Raw genomic sequence first — 19584 nt, forward strand, 5'->3', positions numbered from 1 at the left:
ATGTCAGTGTTAAAATTTCCCTCACTGTATTTTCCTATTTTTGAAGTACATGGGAAAAAAAATATCAGTGTTTTTTCCCCGCACGACGTGTGCAACGGACTAGGAATTTTGTCTAGGCCGTTCTTGTTTTGGTTTGTTTTTGGCTTGGTGTGTTTTTTGTTTTTGTTTCGCTGAGATGGGTCTGCACCCTGGTCATCAGCTTTACAGGTGATTCGCCCACAAGGGCACCTACCGTCCCGGCCAGGTGGCCGCCCTGTGTCCCTGCAGCATCCTGAGCCCCACCCACAAGGGGAGCACCCCCACCTGAGCACACAGCAGCCTGACCTCACCTCGGAGCACCCCGAGCTGGCCTGGGTAGCATTCTGCCCGGCAGGTGATTTTCCTTCCCAGCACTCCTCCTGGTTGGTCGGAAGTCATCCACTTTCTCTTTGTGTTTCCCTCTGCTTGCGGGAGTGGGCTTCCTATAGGATCCCCTGCTAGACACTCATTTCATCCTTTCTGCCCCAAAACCCTGAGCCCAAAGAAACCCAGACTGAGACGGCCGGCTTCAGCAAAGCAGAAGACCTGGTCCGTCTGAACTTCTTAGTGAGCTTTTGAGGTTGAGCCCCGAGTGGGCGGTGAGTGAGATTGCACACAGCCCCATGTCTCTGTCCTCATTCTGAGAGACGCTGTCAGCCTGTTTCCTGCCAGAGAGACCGACGTGCCCAAGCGCCCCTGGCAGGCTTCCCCTCTGTCTCCGAAGTCAAGGGCTGGCACCCCCGTCCGCAGTTCGAAGCACATTCTTTGTGGATGTGTGCTGATGACTTGATACCTGTATTTGTTATGTGGGCCCCTCCTCTTCCAGCCTTTGATGTCTGTGGGCTCCCACATTCAGGACAGGGAACTCACTCGTGAGCAAGAAAACAACCTGTACTCGTTTATTTCAACAAAGTGAGCCCGTGCTTACCGCGTGTGGGACACCCCACAGCAGGCTGAGGGGACAGAGACCCCCCCCCCCCCACAGCCCCTGTCTTCGGGAGGCGCACTGACGTTTAGGATGCCATACAGGAGGAGACCGGTTTCCTGGGAGCATTTTCCACGTGTGGTGGGCGCCCAGGACGAGGAGTGCTTTAACCTGCTTGAAAGAGTCTCTCCTTCCTTTCCTCCCAGTTTGTCCAAAGCCCAGGAGGGACAAGAGGGCAGCGTCTGGGCTGGGGACCCACGGGTGGCTGGGGCCAGGAGGCATGACTGCAGTGTTTTCAGGGAACTCGTAAAAGGATGGCATTCCTGGATTTCCAAGGGCACGTGGGGGGCGGGGGGCAGCACCAGCACTCAGGGGCCTTGAGGCCTGCAAAATAGTTTAGATGCTATCTTGCTGTATTGTGGGCTGGGAGGGTCATGATCAGATGTGTGCCTTATGGGGAAGGGTGTGTGTTGGGTGGGTGGGTGGGGGGGGCGGTAAGGAGGCCACTGCCCTGGTTTCGGGAAGAGCTAGCAAAGGCTTGAATCAGGTCGGTGTAGTGGCGAGAAAAAGGAGAAGCCAAGTGCAGGAGTGATTTCGGAGCCAGCGGAGTTGTGCTAGGTGCCCACAATACAGGGGCAAAGGATGTGGTCGGACCTATTACTTAAAAAAACCAAAACCAAAACAAAACAAAACCCAAGGTGATAGATGTCAGAATAGAATAGCTGACCATTTGGATGGTGTTTCTCACGGCTTATGAAGGAAACTTCTGTCTCAGGTTCAAGTAAAGGATTTTTTTTCCCCCCTAAACAAGCAATAAAAGAGGGTGAATTTTAGGCTATTGAATCCCAGCTGCTCTGGATTATTTTATCGTGAGGAGGAGCCAAAGTTCTTCACACCCCCATACAGGTAAACAAGCCAAGAGCGCCCAAGGCACCAGGATCCACAGGAAATCTGTGTGCTCTGGAATTTAGAACCATATCCTGTCCTAAAGGTGTCTTTGAACCAGAAGTTCAGGATGTAGGCAAATCTAAAACTCAGGACTAAAGAGAGATAAGCAGCCAGGGATCCCAGAGGGTCCATCATTAAAGCAGGTGCGACCTGACCCGCGGTCTCCCCACACTGGCCTCAAATATGTCACCTGCCCCCAGACAGAAGCAGTGTTTACCTTGGACCTATGGCTTAGCAAACACTTCTCGATTGCACAAAACACAGTTTCCTGGTGGCTTGCTAGTGCCTAAGAGGAATGTTTCCCTTTCTCTCCGCTCAGCTCCCTCCTGCCCACCGCCCCCCCCCTCCAAAATCTAGCAGAGCAGGTGACGCAGAGGCCCGTCTGGCACAAGCAGAGTCCAAAAGCTGCCAGGTTTCCAAGTGGAAGGAAGAACCGACGGCAAAAACTAGCCTTCCAGTTTATCAGAGTAATAATAACTTATTACATTTCCTGTGCGCTGTTGAGAGTACAAGAGCCACTTCCTCCAGCTACCAGAAATTTGAAGACTTTCCATTAAAAATGAGGAAGAAAAACCCTCTAACTTTTCGTGAATGCGATTAAACCTGGCAAGTGGGGAGAGAGGACTGCGGTATTGCATAAATCCCAGGAAACACCACAGTGTTTGCACGTGTGGGTTCTCATGACATCCCCAAATGCAAAAACGAACCGCTTCCCTAAGGTACTGATTAAAAAAAAAAATGTTACTCTTTGTCACGTGTATCCTTACAAAAGCAAAAGTGTATCCTTAAGTAGCACAGACAGCTGCCAGACCCATATCCAGTTAAAGGAAATCTGTAAAGAGCCCTTCCCTCCTGTCAACTTTGTACCCAAGATACAAAGGCAGGATCCGTATGAAATTTTTTATGGTCATGGAGAACCTCTTCCATTGGAAAGCACAGTAGAGATTCACGTAGGCCTCTGCTACCCCAGTTAATAATTCCTAATATCAGGAACTTCCCTGTAGCAGACCTAAATCTAATATGTCACAATTTGACCCCATTTCCTCAAATTTGTTCTTTCATAGGGGTAAAGATCAGTTGGTCAGTGTTCTTTATTTTAATGTTTCCATTGTTGAAGATTGTTACCCGCAACTTCCCTCTGCCCAGAATTATTCATGCTGGTTCCTTTAACCTCTCTGTCAGCCTTTTTTCCTTTCAATTCAGTGGATCCTGATTTTGTACTTACTGGCAAAAACCACAAACGAACAAGAGGCCAGAAGACCCCGTCAGACTTCTGCCACACCGCCTGTGACCAGGAAGGCTCCCCGTCTAGTAGGGAAGATAAGACAGTCTGGCACCCCTTGGAGCCACGAGGGTCTAAAGGTCTACCAAAGAGGAAGGGCGAGATAGATGTCCAGGGGCACAGGGCGGGGCGGAGGGAGCCGAGTGGAGAGCCGAGCAGGTGCTGCATGACCTGGTCCTGGAAGGGCAGAGATGACTCCGAGGGCAGACAGCAGGGGAAGGGGCAGCGGTGGGGACAAGCAGAGCAAACCTGGAAAAATTGAATCCAGTCCTGACGTCTGGAGTCCAGGGCTGGCCGGAGACACCAGGAAAGGATAAGACCACCTTGAGGGGGGGAGGGGGTGTGTGCTTTGGTTAGTCCTGAAGGGCTGTGTGAACAAACGTCAGGAGCTGGGACGCTGCCCTGTGGAGAGTGTGGCCCCTGGACCCAGCATCCGCACTACCTGGGAACTTGATTAGAAATGCACATCCTTGGGGCGCCTGGGTGGCTCAGTCGGTTGAGCGTCCAACTTCGGCTCAGGTCATGATCTCACAGTCCGTGAGTTCGAGCCCCGCGTCGGGCTCTGTGCTGATAGCTCAGAGCCTGGAGCCTGTTTCGGATTCTGTGTCTCCCTCTCTCTCTGACCCTCCCCCGTTCATGCTCTGTCTCTCTCTGTCTCAAAAGTAAATACACATTAAAAAAAAAAAAAAAAAAGAAAAGAAATGCACATCCTCAGGCCCTACCCAGTGTCTACGGAGTCGGAAATTCTGGAGGTAGGGCCCAGCAATCCAGTTTAACAACTTCCCCAGGGCATTCCGATGGCAGCGTAAGGTTGAGAACCGCTGTTAACAGACCAGGGGATCCAGTAAAAAGGTTTTGAGCTCGGCTCTAAATTCATAGTTTGTGACCGAGTACGTTAAAAACACCTGCCATTTGTTGAATCCCTCTTGTGAGACAGGTGCTGGGTGCTTTACATAGATTATCTCTCTTGCTTTTTTTTTTTTTTTTTTAATGTTTATTTATTTATTTTTGAGAGAGTGAGAGAGAGCAGGGGAGGGACAGAGAGAGAAAGAGAGGATAGAATCCCAAATAGACTCCACGCTCAGCCAAGAGCCTGACACGGGGATCGAGCCTACTACGAACCGTGAGATCATGACCTGAGCCAAAATCAAGAGTGGACGCTTCACCGACTGAGCCACCCAGGCGCCCTTAGATTATCTCTAATCCTCAGTCCACTTTGGCCAGGACGGAGGGGAAAATGAGGCCCAGAGAGGCCCAAGTGGCACAGTTCATTAGTGTTGGTGCTGGAGCTCCTCCTAAGAGTCCTCTCCAAGGGCATGGCCTTACCCCCTCCGGGGAGCTGCTCATACAGTCTGCAAGGCAGGATGGGGACCAGAGCAAGGCGGTTTAGGAGTGGGGGCGGGGGATGGGGAGAGAAGCAAGCTTTTTATTTTATTTTATTTATTTATTTATTTATTTATTATTTTTTTTAACGATCTCCCTTTTACAACGTTTATTTATTTTTGGGACAGAGAGCGACAGAGCATGAACGGGGGTGGGGCAGAGAGAGAGGGAGACACAGAATCAGAAACAGGCTCCAGGCTCCGAGCCATCAGCCCAGAGCCTGACGCGGGGCTCGAACTCACGGAGCGCGAGATCGTGACCTGGCTGAAGTCGGACGCTTAACCGACTGCGCCACCCAGGCGCCCCAGAAGCAAGCTTTTTAGTGTATCAGAAATCCTGTAACCAGTCTGCAGTTGTGATCAAGGGTGCACGCTCATGTGGGCTTTCTCTTACTGTTTTTCTGCAAAAAGAAAAATGCTGTGACTTTAAGGCCAGTAAAGTTTAAACAGGCACCCGGAGCACATAGCACAGGGTCTGTGGGCCAGTGATCCCTGACTCAGGAGGAGAAGAAATGTGATGTATTGAATCACCTCTGTTATTTCCTGAGGCAAAGGCATCTCTGCCTCCTCCGTGCTCCCCCAGCAGAAATAAGCTGTGCGATAGCCCTGCTCCTGCTCCTGCTAGGACACCCCACAGTCCTGTGTGTGTCCCCCACCCCCCACCTCCCTGCCACCTGCTCGGCTCTATCCTGGTTGGGGTGGGGGTGGAGACAAGATGGGCTAAAGGTAGGTTAAATGTAGTTCTGTTATATTTTTTCAAAAATTTTTAATGTCTATTTATTTTTGAGAGAGACAGTGTGAGTGAGGGAGGGAGAGAGAGAGAGGGAGACACAGAATCGGAAGCAGGCTCCAGGCTCTGAGCTGTCAGCACACAGCCGGACGCGGGGCTCGAACTCCTGGACTGGACCGTGAGATCATGACCTGAGCCGAAATCGGACGCTTAACCGATTAAACCACGCAGGCGCCCCAGTTCTGTTATATTTTTAAAGGCTCTGTATGTCTTAGTATTACTATGATCACAGTGGATTTGGGGACTCCTCTCTTGCCCCAAATTTGGATGTGTCTACCATGGCACAAGTCTAAATCCTTCCTATTCCCAACAATTGTTTTTCAATGCCTTACAACTCACTGCACTAAGTAGTGGGAGAAAAGTTCCAAAAAGAAAGAGGGTCAGACGCACATAGCCTCTGGTCATTGTCAGGGCTTGAGATTTCCCCTGGAGTGAGAGAGGGAGCCTCCAGTGGGGTTTGGATGGGTAATAACACATATTACTAATGCACAATAGCAAGAAACCTAGAAACAGACCCCAAGCCTGTGACAATGGAGCGTAAGACACAGGGGCAATTAAATTCAGTGGGAACACAACCGGAATCGGTCTTAAATGTTAACCCATTCATTTCTAATAGTTACAAGGTTTAGAAACGTCTTTAATGAAATCATAAAAAAATTGCCCCCTTCCGATGAGCTCAGGTTTTCTATGGCCCACTTGGGGTCCCTGTGATCAGGCCGTTAAGGTCATACTTATGGGTAAGACTACAAATGAGCAAACCATCAGAATGTACAACTGATCGGTTGTCGCCTGAACTGTGCAGAGCAGTCCTCGCGGGGCTGGGAATGCAGAGGTGATGAGGCCCAGCTGCTCCGCCTGGGGAGCAAATCTCCAGTGACCTCACGGAGGGCTCTTCCGGGGTGAGAGGCACTCTGTTCCCGGGCGTTGGTGACGGGCAGGAGGCAGGAGCAGCTGTATGTGTGCGGGTTGGGCAGATCTGTGTTCTGTCCCTATTAGAAAAGAGAATTTGAGGGGCACCTGGGTGGTTCAGCTCGTTAAACGTCCGACTTCGGCTCAGGTCATGACCTCATGGTTCGTGGGTTCAAGCCCCACATTGGGCTCTGTGCTGACAGCTCAGAGCCCGGAGCCTGCTTTGGGTTCTGTGCGTCCCTTTTTCTCTGCCCTCCCCTGCTCCCTCTCTCAAAAATAAATAAACATTAAAAACAAATTTAAAAAAAAAAAGAAAAGAATTTGAGCCTGAGGTTTTGGGGTTTTGTTGGCTGTGTGTGTGTGTGTGTGTGTGTGAGAGAGAGAGAGAGAGAGAGAGAGAGAGAGTCAGTGGGAGGCGGGGCACGAGTGAGTACAGGGCAGAGAGAGAGAGAAGCTGGGCTCACCCAAAGTAGGGCTCTTGTTTTATGCAAGGCAGGACTCCCGCTCAGCCGATGTGGGACTCAAACTCATAAACCATGAGATCATAACCTAAGCTGAAGTCCGACGCTTAACGGACTGAGCCACCCAGGCGCCCTGGAGAAGAGATTTCTAATCTCATTTGCAACCCCCTCCCCCGCCCCCATATCTCTAATTTTTGCCAAATTGGTGGAACCCTTCCAAGCCCAAGCTTGGGAGTTCAAATTTGATCCAGAACTAGTAGAAAACTGTATCTTCTGTAAAGGGAAGTTATGAGATCACAATGGTCCTTCAGGTAAAGTATTCATCGATTGAACAAGAATTTGAGCATTTGCTACACGCCTAGCGCTGGTCCAGCCTGCTCACCACTAACCGTCCAGCGGGCTACTGCATAGACCTTGAGGATGCAGGACGTTAAGGAAAGTAAAGCCTCTCGCATAATACCTGGCACACACTAGGTGTTTTATAATGGCCAATTCTTCCTTCACTCCCATTCAGGATAAATGGCGTGTGTATCCAGCAATGGGAGAAGTGGTTCTCAACATCCATTATACAGACAGAAGGATCATGCAGTGCTCGGGGAAGTGACAGTGTTCTGGCTCTGGGTCTGTAACGTAATCTCTGACCTCGCTACCCCAAGACCAGCGGCGATCACCTGGAAGCCTGTTAGAAATGCAGACTCTTGGGCCCTGCCCCAGACCTACTGAATCAGAAGCTGCGTTTTCATAAGACCTCCAGGTGATTCTGTGCACATTCAAGAAAAGGTGGACTTCACTCCGAGGGCCAGGGGCAGTTTCTCTGGCCATTGTGGGGGCTAGTGACCTTATAAGCTTGGTGCATTCCCAGAGTGAAGGCAGGGCCCAGAAAGAGCCTTGGCCTCCAGCAGACCTGCAAATGCTCTTGGATTTGCAGGGATTACTGCCTTTTAGTACAGGAAAGAAGAAAAAGTAGTTCTCATCTCATATGAATACAAGTTAAAAAAAAAAAAAAGATTCAGGAAGGGCAAAAGGAAGGGAGGGAGGAAGGGAAGAAAGGAAAGAAAGAAGAAAGAGAAAAGGAAAGGAAAAGAAACAAAAAGAAAAGGAAAGAAGGAAGGAAAGAAAGACCTTAACTGGGAGAATAAAGGAGCATTCACTGGGGCCTGTTGGGTGATACCATAAGGAGTCAAAGCCATCCTAATCACTGTGTTTAGGAAACAAACCGTCCTGGCACTTTCTTTTCAAGTAGCCCACAGCTGCAAACTTGTCTCCCTCTTTATCTGTCTGGAAGACAAAGACACTTGCAATTAAGGTTTTGAAATGCAAGGTTATTTCTTCATTTTCCCCAGGGCCACATGTTTTCTTTTCAAGGAGCAGAGATAATGAATGTATTGTGAGGAAAGTAAGAAAGAGGGTGGAGCAAAAATCAATGCACCTTTGATAGGCCCCTTGTGAGTAAGTGCAGCCCCCTGGTTTTCCTTAAGGAGCACACCTGGAGCCCAGGTGGTCAGGGGAAGGTGCTTCGGGGTCCACACAAAGCAACTGCCAAGATCACCCATCAGGTCAGTTCAAGGCTTGCTAAGTCAAAATGGCGTCAAGAGAGAAGTTACTTTTATTTATTTATTTTTGAGAGAGAGAGAGAGAGAGAGAGAGAGAGAGAGAGAATCCCAAGCAGACTCCTCGCTGTCAGCGCAGAGCCTGCTTCGGGGCTCAAACTCAGGACCCTTGAAGTCATGACCTGAACCGAAATCAAGAGTTGGACGCTTAGCTGACTGTGCCACCCAGGCGCCCGAGTCTATGTTTTTAAGGTGTTTTTTAATCAAACCTGACCTCAGTCAGATTTTTTTTCTGGGCGTAATATCTATTCCTAAAAAAATCTTACGGCAAAATGTTTAAGATTGTAAATTTGATGTTATTTTATCACAATTAAAAATAAAAAATAATTTTTTTAACTCTTAGGGCAGATGATGGAGCGTCTGGGTGGCTCAGTCAGTTGAGCGTTCGACTCTTGGTCTCCGCTCAGGTCATGATCTCACAGTTCGTGGGTTCGAGCCCCACTTCGGGCTCTGCACTGACAGCTCCGAGTCTGGAGCCTGCTTGGGATTCTCTCTCTCTGCCCCTCCCCTGCTTGCTTGCTCTCAAAATAAATAAACTTAAAAAAATAAAAAATATCTAAACAGGGGCGCCTGGTGGCCCAGTGGGTTAAGTGTCCGACTTAAGCTTGGGTCATAATCTCATTGTTTATGGGTTCGAGCCCCACGTCAGGCTGTGTGCTGACCACTCAGAGCCTGGAGCCTGCTTCCAATTTTGTGTGTCCCTCTCTCTCTTTCTCTCTCTTTACCCCTCCCCGGCTCGCTTGCTTTCTCTCAAATATAAACATTAAAAAAATTTTTTTTAATAAAATAAGTAAAATAAAACTATGGCAGATGTTGTAAGGCCTGCCTAGTAATGAAAATAGCATGAAGTGCTAATTATTTAACCTTTGATGGTGTTAAGTCAACGTCCCAGGTGAACCTAAAGTCAGCACCACACAGTCTGGGTGCTGCAGGGATGTACTAACTCACGATCCGGATGATTCTGGAATCAGTTGTGTGACTTGCTGTGCTATCCTCCCTCACTGCATTAGTCACATGGACCTTCCTGCTCTTCCTGATCAAGCCTTGCACACTCACGGGCTTTTGCAAATGCTCCCTGCTCCTTACGTCCACCTGGGAATACTCCTCCTGATACTTGCTGTGAACTTGGCTTGTTCCTTCACTTTATCCAGGTCTCCACTGAATGTCGTCTTACCAGAGGGTCCCCTTCTGAGCCCGTTATAGCTTACCCTGTTTTATTTCTTCCATCACACCCATTACAACCAGATTTCACTTTATGTTAATTTATTGTCTTGTGTGGACTATAAGCAAGGACGCATTCTTTCGCCCCAGGACCTCCCTGCTCCCTCTTCTCTCTCCCTCCACCTGTCCAAGCACCTGCCTTCTTGTCACCCTGCTCTGTCTCTGCCCCTCACCTCTCCCTGCACGGCTTTGTGCGCCTCCCTCTGTGATCGCTTCCCAGTCCAAGAGCTGGGCCCACGTTCTCGCTCTTTCCCTGCCAGTGAGGGCCATATCCAGGAGCTTAATGGGACTTGGCTTTTTCCAACACATGCACCAGTTCCTGAACCGCTGTGTGGGTCTCTGTTACAGTCGTCTTTCCTCTCTGTCTGTGCCTGTATCCAGTGCTAAACGCTTTGAGAGGCCAGGGATGGGCTAATTTCTTTAGTCTGGCCCCAAGCCAACCCCTTGCCCAAGTACGTGAGGGCTCAGTACAGACAGCTTTGAAAGTGTGATGATAGAGCTTTTAAAGAGATAGATGCTGCCTGTCATTAAACCCTAGACTGGAGCAGAATGTGTCTGCTGGTCATGAGCTTGATGAATGACAGGCAAAGGAGGGAGTGGCCTTAGTTTTTATTTGCACAGTGAGTAAAGGAATCACAACCCCTTTATGGAAGGTAGTCTGCACGTGGGGAAGGGGTTGATTTCATATTTGTGATTTTCCGTGAGCCGGTAGGAGTTGACCAGCTGTGATGAATGCCCTTCGAGTTGGCGTTTTCCCTCCTCTTTGTCACTGGAAGCATATTCATAAAATGCATTTTAAAATTTTTTTTTTCAACGTTTATTTTATTTTTGGGACAGAGAGAGACAAAGCATGAACAGGGGAGGGACAGAGAGAGAGAGGGAGACACAGAATCGGAAACAGGCTCCAGGCTCTGAGCCATCAGCCCAGAGCCTGACGCGGGGCTCGAACTCACGGACCGCGAGATCGTGACCTGGCTGAAGTCGGACGCTTAACCGACTGCGCCACCCAGGCGCCCCCATAAAATGCATTTTAGAATGCCCCAGACCCTTCAGCAGCAGGTCAGTTAGCAGAGTATTTGTGACCATCGTGACTTCCTTCACAATCTCTGAAATGAACTAGACACATTTTTTCATATTAATCAGAGACTACTTGAGCCTCGTTTATAGCAGGTGTTTTTTTTTCCTTTTTAAAAATGTTTTAAAGTTTATTTGTGGAGGAATAGGTTCTACTTACATAAGTGGGTTCGAAAAAAAGCTTAGGGTGGAAAGCCGCCACCGTGGGGCAATAGCACCCAAGGTGAGCCAGCGAGGTAGTGTAATGGGATCACGAGTAACTCGTTTTATCACCTGCAGAAAATTACTTAACATCTGACGCCAATCTGTTGCACTTTGATCACAAACTCCACTTGCCCCCAGACCCTTTGCTTCTTACACGCACAAGTTGATGATTCTTGTCTGATTGTTTTCTCCACGTTCACGTGTGTAAGATCTTGTTTTCTTCACGTTCACCACGTGGGTAATGTCTTGTGAGCTCGATAAATACGGAGACGAAAGCGTCGTCTGGGGTTCTGGTCTCGTCCTGGACATTAGTCTTTTGTATTCAATTCTGCGTCCACTCTCTTGCTGGACAGAACCCAAACTCGTAGTCTGTGGCATTTATTTATTTATTTATTTTGAGAAAGAGAGAGTATATGCAAGCGGGGGAGGGGCAGAGAGAGAAGGAGGGAGAGAAATCATTTATTGAGGGCGGAGGGAGAGAATTGATTGATTGATTGATTGATTGATTGATTGCAGAGAGAGAAGGAAAGAGAGAATCCCAAGCAGGTTCTGTGCTGAGTGTAGAACCTGCTGCGGGGCTCAAACCCACGAACCTAGACGTAGTGACCTGAGCCGAGGTCAAAAGTCAGATGCTTAGCCGACTGAGCCACCCAGGCACCGTAACAGATCTTTTTTTCTTCAAGAGCTGTGTGTAAGATATACATCTGTGAAATGAATTATATATATATATTTTTTAAGCTTGTTTATTTTGAGAGCAAGATCAGGGAGGGGCAGGGGCAGAGGGAGAATCCCAGGCAGCTTCTGTGCTGTCAGTGCAGAACCCAACGTAGGGCTCAAACCCACGAAGCGTGAGATCACGACTGGAGCCGAAACCAAGAGTCGGACGCTTAACCAACTGAGCCACCCAGGTGCCCCAGTGGATTATATTTTAAACACTCAGGGTGTTTTCTGGTTAAACCCTCTGATTCTCTGAATCTACTCGCATTATGACTTGGGCCACATACCTGGCTGATTTAACGGTGTCTCCAAGTCCTTGGTGTGTGCCATAGCTCGGGGTCTCCCCAGCGAGGGGAGTATGCTAGGTGATCTCTTGGGTGCGTGGGGGATTCTCCAAAAGCCGCCCCTTTGTTCTCTGTGTGCTTTTACAACATGCGATCTTTATAGGTGCCTGTGTCCTGTTCTGAAGTATGAAACGTGAAGCTTTGGTTTGAACAAAAGAAAAAGGAGTCTATGACTCTGCACACCTGTAGGCTTGAATTTCTATCAAGTTTATTTACAATGAAAACGTCTAGAAGGGCATTTGGTCAGAACTCAGTTATGTCCTAGTTAACAACAGTCACTGGCAGATACGATCTAGCAGCCGCTTTATCAGCAGACGCCCTGAGTAAACTGTCTCTGCCCTCACCCAAGAGTGGCTTATGTCACGGACTGAACCCCCAGACAGAAAACCACTGAAATGACTCTGACCGTTTGTCACGATTTCAATCCCATGAGAAAAGCACTTCTTTATGTGAAATCACACACGCTTTAAAAAACATAAACCTCTTTGATGAAAAACACTCCTCCCCCCACCCCGCCCCCGATCCCCAGAGCTAGGTTGGCCCCTAACTGGCCAGAGCTAGGTTACAAGTGAACAGGGAAGGTGCACTCAGGGAAACTGTCAGGACCCCAGAACTTTACTGCAGGTCCCCACTCTTTCTTTGCCGTCCTTTTTCCCCTTTCCAGTGACAGTGTTTCCTTTACCCCCTCGGGGAATGATCTGATGTAAGTCATGTACGCTCACTAATCCTCAGGTGTGCGCATGAGCATTTGCCCCCCCCACCATTGACCGCTGGCCAGGGGTCCACCACTGTGCTGAGTGAATAATGCAGTTCCCTCACTTCATTCCCCCACAGCTTGCTAGAGAGGTCTTCTAGCTTCAAAGTGAGGAAGCAGAGGCTCAGTTTTTATGAGTATTGCTGCTTGCCAGGACTACCTGATTTACGTGAATGGTCACATCCGATCCTCACTGCAGGGGGAGGAGCGCAATTATTAGCCCCATTTTACAGGTGAGAAGACTGAGGCCTTAGAACGGCCCTCTCCCTTGTCCTCCAATTGTAGAAACGGAGGCGGTTTTACTAAGGCGACGTCAGGCATTCGTCTATCCCAGCCAAACTGGAAGCTGAATTTGGAGGACTGGGGAGAAAAATCCTGCCCTGAAGTCCACTGCCCTAACCAGTGTGCCGCCTGGCCAGGCCCTTCCTCCTGTTTCACCTCTTTCCGAGTTCTCCTGGCCCCTCCCTCTGTCCTGCTAAATTCCTGCATGGTGGCATGTCAGGCTTTATTTGAGTTGGTCGTTCATTTTTCTTTTTTACTGTAGGGACCTATCTTATCAGACTTCTGAGCTACCAATGAGTCCTATGACATTTCCACTTCTAGTTATGAACTTGCAACCAAGAAGCGTGAGGGCAGGATGCTTTCTTTTTGTCACTAGACATGACTCAAGACTAAAGTAGAGACCGCATCTGGAAGCTCCTGGAGGAGAGGAGCTAAGAAAGGAGCAAAGCTGAAAAGGTCCCCCAGAACATCTCGATTTGAAGGGGTTTTGACACACTAACTGGGGTGTCCGTGAGGGGAGACACTTGAGATCTCTCCGGCCTGCGGTTCTCAGCCAGCCCAGAAAAAAAGACCCTCAGCAGAATTTGCTGGGTCGCCCTGATCCCTGATCCGTTGAGCCTCATCTTTTGTTTGTTGTTCATTTGTTTCTCAAAACAAAGGCTTCAGAGAGTTTCCTGGAGTGAGACAGTCCTAGTTCTGGGGGACACAGGTGACTAGTAATCTCTTTGTATTCTATTCTGAGTAGGAGCAACTTCAACAGTGACTTTCTTTTAGGATATTGTTTCTCAAGGACAGCAGGACTATTAAGTGAGGTGTGATTTTCACATTTCATAGTTTCTCTCTTAACACAAACCATGTCTTTCAATTCGACTGTAACAGTCAGAAATTTGATACTATCTTGACTTAAATTATAACCAAATTTCTCAAATATAGTCACGGATGATATTTTATAAAATAAAATCTATGGAAAATCCCTCGTTTGTTTTTCTGGGTTGGGTTCTTTTCCTCTTGATTTGACAGAAGGGGCCAAGCTTCTTTCTGCTTTGTTATATGTCAGTATGAATTTTCAGCAGAGCCAGCAAGTAATTTTAGTATCCATAATGACTTTCACTACAATTGGGTTGCTTAACAGCACAAAAAATAAATATTTAAGTCAACCTTCCCTACGGGATCTAAATATAGACCCACCGGTCTCTGTAGCTCCACTGGCAAAGATGTTATCTTTCCTCGGCTTAGGGTTTTTCAGAATTAGATCCAACGTGGCTTTGCATTGGGAGATAAATCCATGCAGCTTTATAAAGAGAAACTTGACGTCCAATTTATTATCTTCCTCGTGCCTCACAAAGCCTTGCTCCGGCTGTGGACTCGCTCATTCCGGGCAAGTTCGTCATCTGTTAAAATAAACAGCCTGTGTGCCCTGAGAAAAAAATATACACACGACACAAAACATACAAGAGAGTAAAGCAACAGAAGGCCAGTAAGTTAAATGTATCGTCTCGCCATTTTAACTCCTCTTTCTAGGGCTTTCCAAGGAATCTATGTGGGTGGGTGGGGGGGGGGGGGTTGGCAAAGCATATTTGCTATAAACAGACTCCAGTGTTCCTTATCAATCTGGGGAAAGTCTTTTAGAAAACAAAGGCTAGTTGATATAAACCTGTGGGTCAAACATCATTTTTGTAGTTTATTAAGAGCTACAGTAGAGGGGCGCCTGGCTGGCTCAGCGGGTTAAGCGTCCGACTTCGGCTCAGCTCATGGTGTCATGGTTCCTGGTGCTTCGGCTCCTGTGTCTGCTTCTCTCTGCTCCTCCCCTGCTCACGCTCTGTCTCTCAAAAATAAATAAACATTTAAAAATATATATTTTAAAAAAGAACTGTAGCAGAACCCTGTTGATACGTGGCTTTTTTTTTTTTTTTTAAATAAGACTTGTAAGTACCATCGTATTCCCCAAAACACAAATGCTGCTGACAGGCCTGACCCCAAGCTGGCCTCCAGGGCACCTGTTCTGTGGATGAGTGTCCCCAGTGGATCACAGGTCAGGTCTCCCTTCACACCTGCAAGGGAGATGCAGCAGGGGATGGGCGGTGCTGGCACCTGCCGGGAGAAGTGACAGGCAGACTTCCCCCAAAGCCTGTGGTTACTTTTGAGTTTTGTATCATGTCACTGTATTCTTTATTTAATAACTGGAAAGTCAAAAAGTGGTGCTGCTTTGTTTCATGAAAACAACTATGGCTCAAAAGCTCTATTGTTTCAGCAGGAAACAAGCCAATCATAAAGGAGTTCTGGAACAAAAAGATCTAGATAACTAACAGGCCGTGCGTGTCTCGATGCAGTTGCCAACGGCCTTTTGCTGTTGCATCTTGAGCAAAGAAAGGAGACTGCAGGGTTAACACATCACCCCTTCTGCTAACTTCCCCTACTCCCCAAGTGAGTGTGCTTTTGTAACATTTGAGCGGGAATGGCTTTTTATCAAATTCCTGCCTTACTAGGATCGCTACCAATAATAATAGCCACCTCACAACCACCCAGAGCTTGGCCTTGGAGGATGGAGTTAGGCCCAAATTCTGAGCAGCTGGAAGGGAAGGCCTGAGGACCAGCAGGGGCTCCAGGAGCCTGGGCGCTCACCCCAGCCTGGGTGCTGGTGAGACGGTAGACCTGAGAGCTATGATCTGTAGGAAGGGGGTGCCTGGGTGGCTCTGTTGGTTGGGCATCTGATCTTGATTTCAGCTCAGGTCATGATCTCCTGGTTTGTGGGATGGAGCCCCGTGTCAGCACAGAGCCTGCGTGGGGATTCTCTCTCTCTCTCTCTCTCTCTCTCTCTCTCTCTCCCTCTCAAAAATAGATTAAAAAAAAAAAAACACACCTACGATCCTTAGGCAAAAGGAGGGATCGGACTAAGAGAGACTGGGGGGCATCCTTGCATTCACACCAAAAAATGGCTTTCAAAGGATGTACTTGGCAAGACATGGAGGCAGGAGGAGACTGGCATAAGAGAGCTCCGGGCATAAAGGAGAGGGGGCGCAGGCTAACTGGAGACCAAGCTAGGCAGGCAGGACTCAGGGACTTGGAAGCTGGGGGCACAGGCAGGTGGAGCGAGCCTGGCCTGCAGCATCGTGAGACAGGTCCCCAGGGGACCAGCAGAAGCAAGACAGGCCGGTGGATTTCCTAATAGTTACCAACCCAGGTACTGCAGCCGGGAGAACAGCCCTGGAGCCCGTCCTGGGATCCGAGCGAGGCCAACACACGGCCGGCTCCACATGCTGCGTGTGAGGTCAGGGAGCCGCTCAGGCCTGTAGCAAGAGGGTTCGTCCTATAGCTGCATCTCTGCAAGTGGAGGCAAAGAAGGTTGGCAGAGAGAGCCAGGATGGAGGAGCAAAAAGGACAAAGGCATGGCTTGCCTTCTCCTGAGTGTGCAGGCACCCTAAAGAAAATTTTCCAGATTCTTTTTATTTGCCTGCAAGCCATATTTCCTTACGTGTACGTATAGGTAGCCTTTTAGGTTGTATATATATTCCATTTTGAAGGTTTGAAGGCATCCTGCAGAGCATATAACGTGCCTAAAGAACCAAATAGCGTTGTAAGCTGTGCCTCGAATTAGATTAATGCCCTAATTGTCTGCCTCACCGTGGCAAATCTTCCAGTAGCAAAATTGTTGCCGCTGCTGCTTAAAAGATCTGTAATGCTATAGCTCTGTCAAGTAGATATGTCGGTTTGGGGGTGATGAAAATGTTCTAGAATTATATGGCCACGGTGGTTGCACCGCTTTGTGAATATACTAAAACCCACTGAACTGTACCCTCTCAAGGGGTGAGTTTTATGTGAGTTATATATTGATTTTTAAAAAAGAAGACACGTTCGGGTGTAAAGTCACAGTCAGCTTAGGAGAGAGAAATGAATTCGAAGGAATTGTCTGTTGAGGAGCTGGGACATCTGGTCACCTCTGGAATCAGTGACTTGGCCCTTTTTGCCAGAAGGTGTGAAATCTCTGGGCTCGAAAATGGATGGGCGGAGTGAGTCACAGCCACACTCTTGGATGGGCAAACGAATTGTCCACATGTTCACGTCAGCTGGTGCTCAACAGGAACCAGGCTTTTGAACCCAGGACACAGCCTGGCAGTGTGCTAAGCAGCTGCTTCAGGGGTAGACCTTTTACCAAATTCCCCTAAAAAGAACCTCTCTGTGGGTAACATAAAGCCTATGCTTATCTTCCAGAGACTGCTGCAGCTTTCGTCTGGGTCAGAAGCAATTGATAACCTTTACTATCTGAAATGAGGCCTGACCACATGTTTCTCTTGTTTGCCTTTGTCATCAGTAAGGCAGGAGTGTTCGCATATCATCAGGCTCAGATGAATCCTAGTTGGGAGAAGTTGCATTGACCACATTCAGCTTTGCCAGTTCTCTCCTGTTCGTCTTCCACGTGCATCTGTTGCCTTGCCAGTCGCAGACCAGGGCTGCCTCCAGGGGAACGGATTCCTATTACAACAAAAAGAGAGAACGGAATGGAGGGATGGTTTCTGTTATGTCACCCTTCCTGGTTTCCACTGGGCTCGCTGCTCGGCCCTTAAGCCCTATCCCGCACCAGCTCGCGGGGAGCATCCAGCTTGCAGGGTCCCAAGTCCCCGGGAAGGGTTGTCTGGGCTTAGTCCAGATACAGCCTCCCTGGCACACGTGACCCCAGGAACACATTCAGCATTCTCACCGACCTCAAAGTAGCCCTCCCTGCCCCCTCCCTCCTGGAAGCCCTCTGCCTGGCCCGCGGGCGCCGGAGAGGGCCACATTGGCTGCGTCCCCCCCCCACCCCCACTCAGCTAGCCTCAGGTTTTCTGGCTGTGGTGCTTTCTTCATAAAACTTCCTTCCATAACTGAGGTATTTTGAGAATGCTGGGCTTCTTCTAAGCTGTTATTTCCACACCTTCTAACCAGGCTCTTTAATATGCAGATGAAACCCTCTGCGGGGGGGCTCAGTCATTGCTGTCCCCCACCACTCTGCTGATGGCCTCCCTCGCCACCCTGACCCCATGCGCCATTTTAGGCCTCGGAACTGTTCTAAGTTCTCTCCCTTCCTCCCTCTCCCTACCTCCCTCTCCCTACCTCCCCCTGCCAGTTCCTTTTCTCTCATCTGGCCCATCTCTACGTATCCTGTAAGACTGAGCTCACTTATCAGAGTCCTTAGGACACCCTCCCTGGCCTTCTCAGGCTGAGGCAGGATCTGCCTCTGCGGGGGACGCACGCCGGTGTGTATAAGCCCCTTGGGGGTAGGGTTTGTAACTTCGGATGCCTGAGCCCCAGCAGGCGTGCAGCCTTTGGTGACTTTTGAGCCAAATCCAGCTGCTGTGCCACACCGTTCAGTGTCTGACCTGCCTGCCTGTCGACAGGACTGTGGTGGTGTTTCTGGCACACTGAGAAAGCTGATGCAGAAGGAGCTTTCCTGTGGCAAAGTGATAAGAATCTCTGAGTGATTGCAGGGGACTTGGCTTTTTGTTTTGTTTTACGTAGATGGGCAGATCTGGAAATTGTATCTAGAATTGTACGGAAAGGAAACAGAGGCTCAAAAAGCTTAAGCGGCCAGTTGCAGGGGGGCGGGGGGGGGGGAATCCTCTCAGCCAGCAGGCCGCAGGACCCAGAGCTCCACCCCTGCAGTGTTCTTGTAACACGTTGTTGTCCCACTTTAAAAAAGTCTCCGTGTGTTTCGATTCTAAGAGGTAAGCAGTATTAAACATCTTTTTTTTTTAATTTTTTTTACATTTTATTTACTTTTGAGAGAGAGAGACAGAGAAGAGCACACATGGGGGCGGGGCAGAGAGAGGGAGATACAGAATCCGAAGCAGGCTCCAGGCTCTGAGCTGTCAGCACAGAGCCCGACGCGGGGCTCGAACCCACGAACTGTGAGATCATGACCTGAGCCGAAGTCAGTTGCTTAACCAACTGAGCCACCCAGGTGCCCCTAAACATCTTTTAAAGCTCAGAGAATGTCTGGGCTGCCTGGGTGGCTCGGTCGGTTAGGCATCCGACTCTTGATTTTCGCTCAGGCCATGATCTCATGGTTCATGAGTTCAAGCCCCGCATCGGGCTCTATGCTGATGGTATGGAGCCTGCTTGGGATTCTCTCTCTTCCTCTCTCTCTGCCCCACATGCACGTGCTCTCTCTCTCTCTCTCTCAAAATAAATAAGCTTAAAAAAACTCAGAGAAAGTCTGTAAGACCAAATTTGACATCCCTTGTGGACAATATGTATATTAAGGGGCCTCCTTATGTTCTACGGTTTTATGACCAAAGTTGCTGAGCGTGTATCTGTCCACCATGTGACCGTAACCCATCATATTACCATGAGCAGAACTGGAATATTTTTAAATGCTTAAATGGGTTTTAACGCCAGTACCGACTGGTTTCGTACATTCGTAGTGGGGAACGTGCTAGTATAGGGAAGTGGCATTGCAGGGAGGCGGTATCACAAAGAGCAGTTTCAGGACTGTTGATGGTGTTTTCCTAGGCTTGTCAGAAATGGAATTTGGTGATTCACTTTTTGCTGTATCCAGAAAGGACTTGTGCAAAATCTCTACCTGGTGTCAATTTCCTTTGCAGGTGACTTTTCAGATCACCCCTCCGTGTACCCATGAGAGGCATTATGAGCGTTTTGGACGATGCTGTCATAAATGTGAACCAGGTT

The 19584-nt window shown here is 48.8% G+C and overlaps 1 protein-coding gene across 5 annotated transcripts in view; it reads left to right on the forward strand.

Moving 5' to 3' along the window:
- TNFRSF11A (TNF receptor superfamily member 11a) overlaps window positions 1-19584 on the forward strand; it is a 58470-nt gene that overhangs the window by 3977 nt on the left and 34909 nt on the right. For 3 of the 5 annotated variants that reach the window (XR_007145815.1, XM_047827847.1, XM_047827848.1), the window contains exon 2: window positions 19500-19581. Coding sequence is in view for 2 of the 5 variants with exons in the window: in XM_047827847.1 (XP_047683803.1) it covers window positions 19500-19581 (82 nt within the window). In the remaining 3 variants the exon portion in view is untranslated. Of the gene's footprint in view, window positions 1-18599; window positions 18621-19499; window positions 19582-19584 lie in introns of those variants that run through there. The other 2 variants (XM_047827850.1, XM_047827849.1) reach the window with 2 other exon arrangements.

This window comes from Prionailurus viverrinus, chromosome D3, assembly GCF_022837055.1.
Source record: "Prionailurus viverrinus isolate Anna chromosome D3, UM_Priviv_1.0, whole genome shotgun sequence".
In the NCBI taxonomy this organism is placed as follows: Eukaryota; Metazoa; Chordata; class Mammalia; order Carnivora; family Felidae; genus Prionailurus; species Prionailurus viverrinus.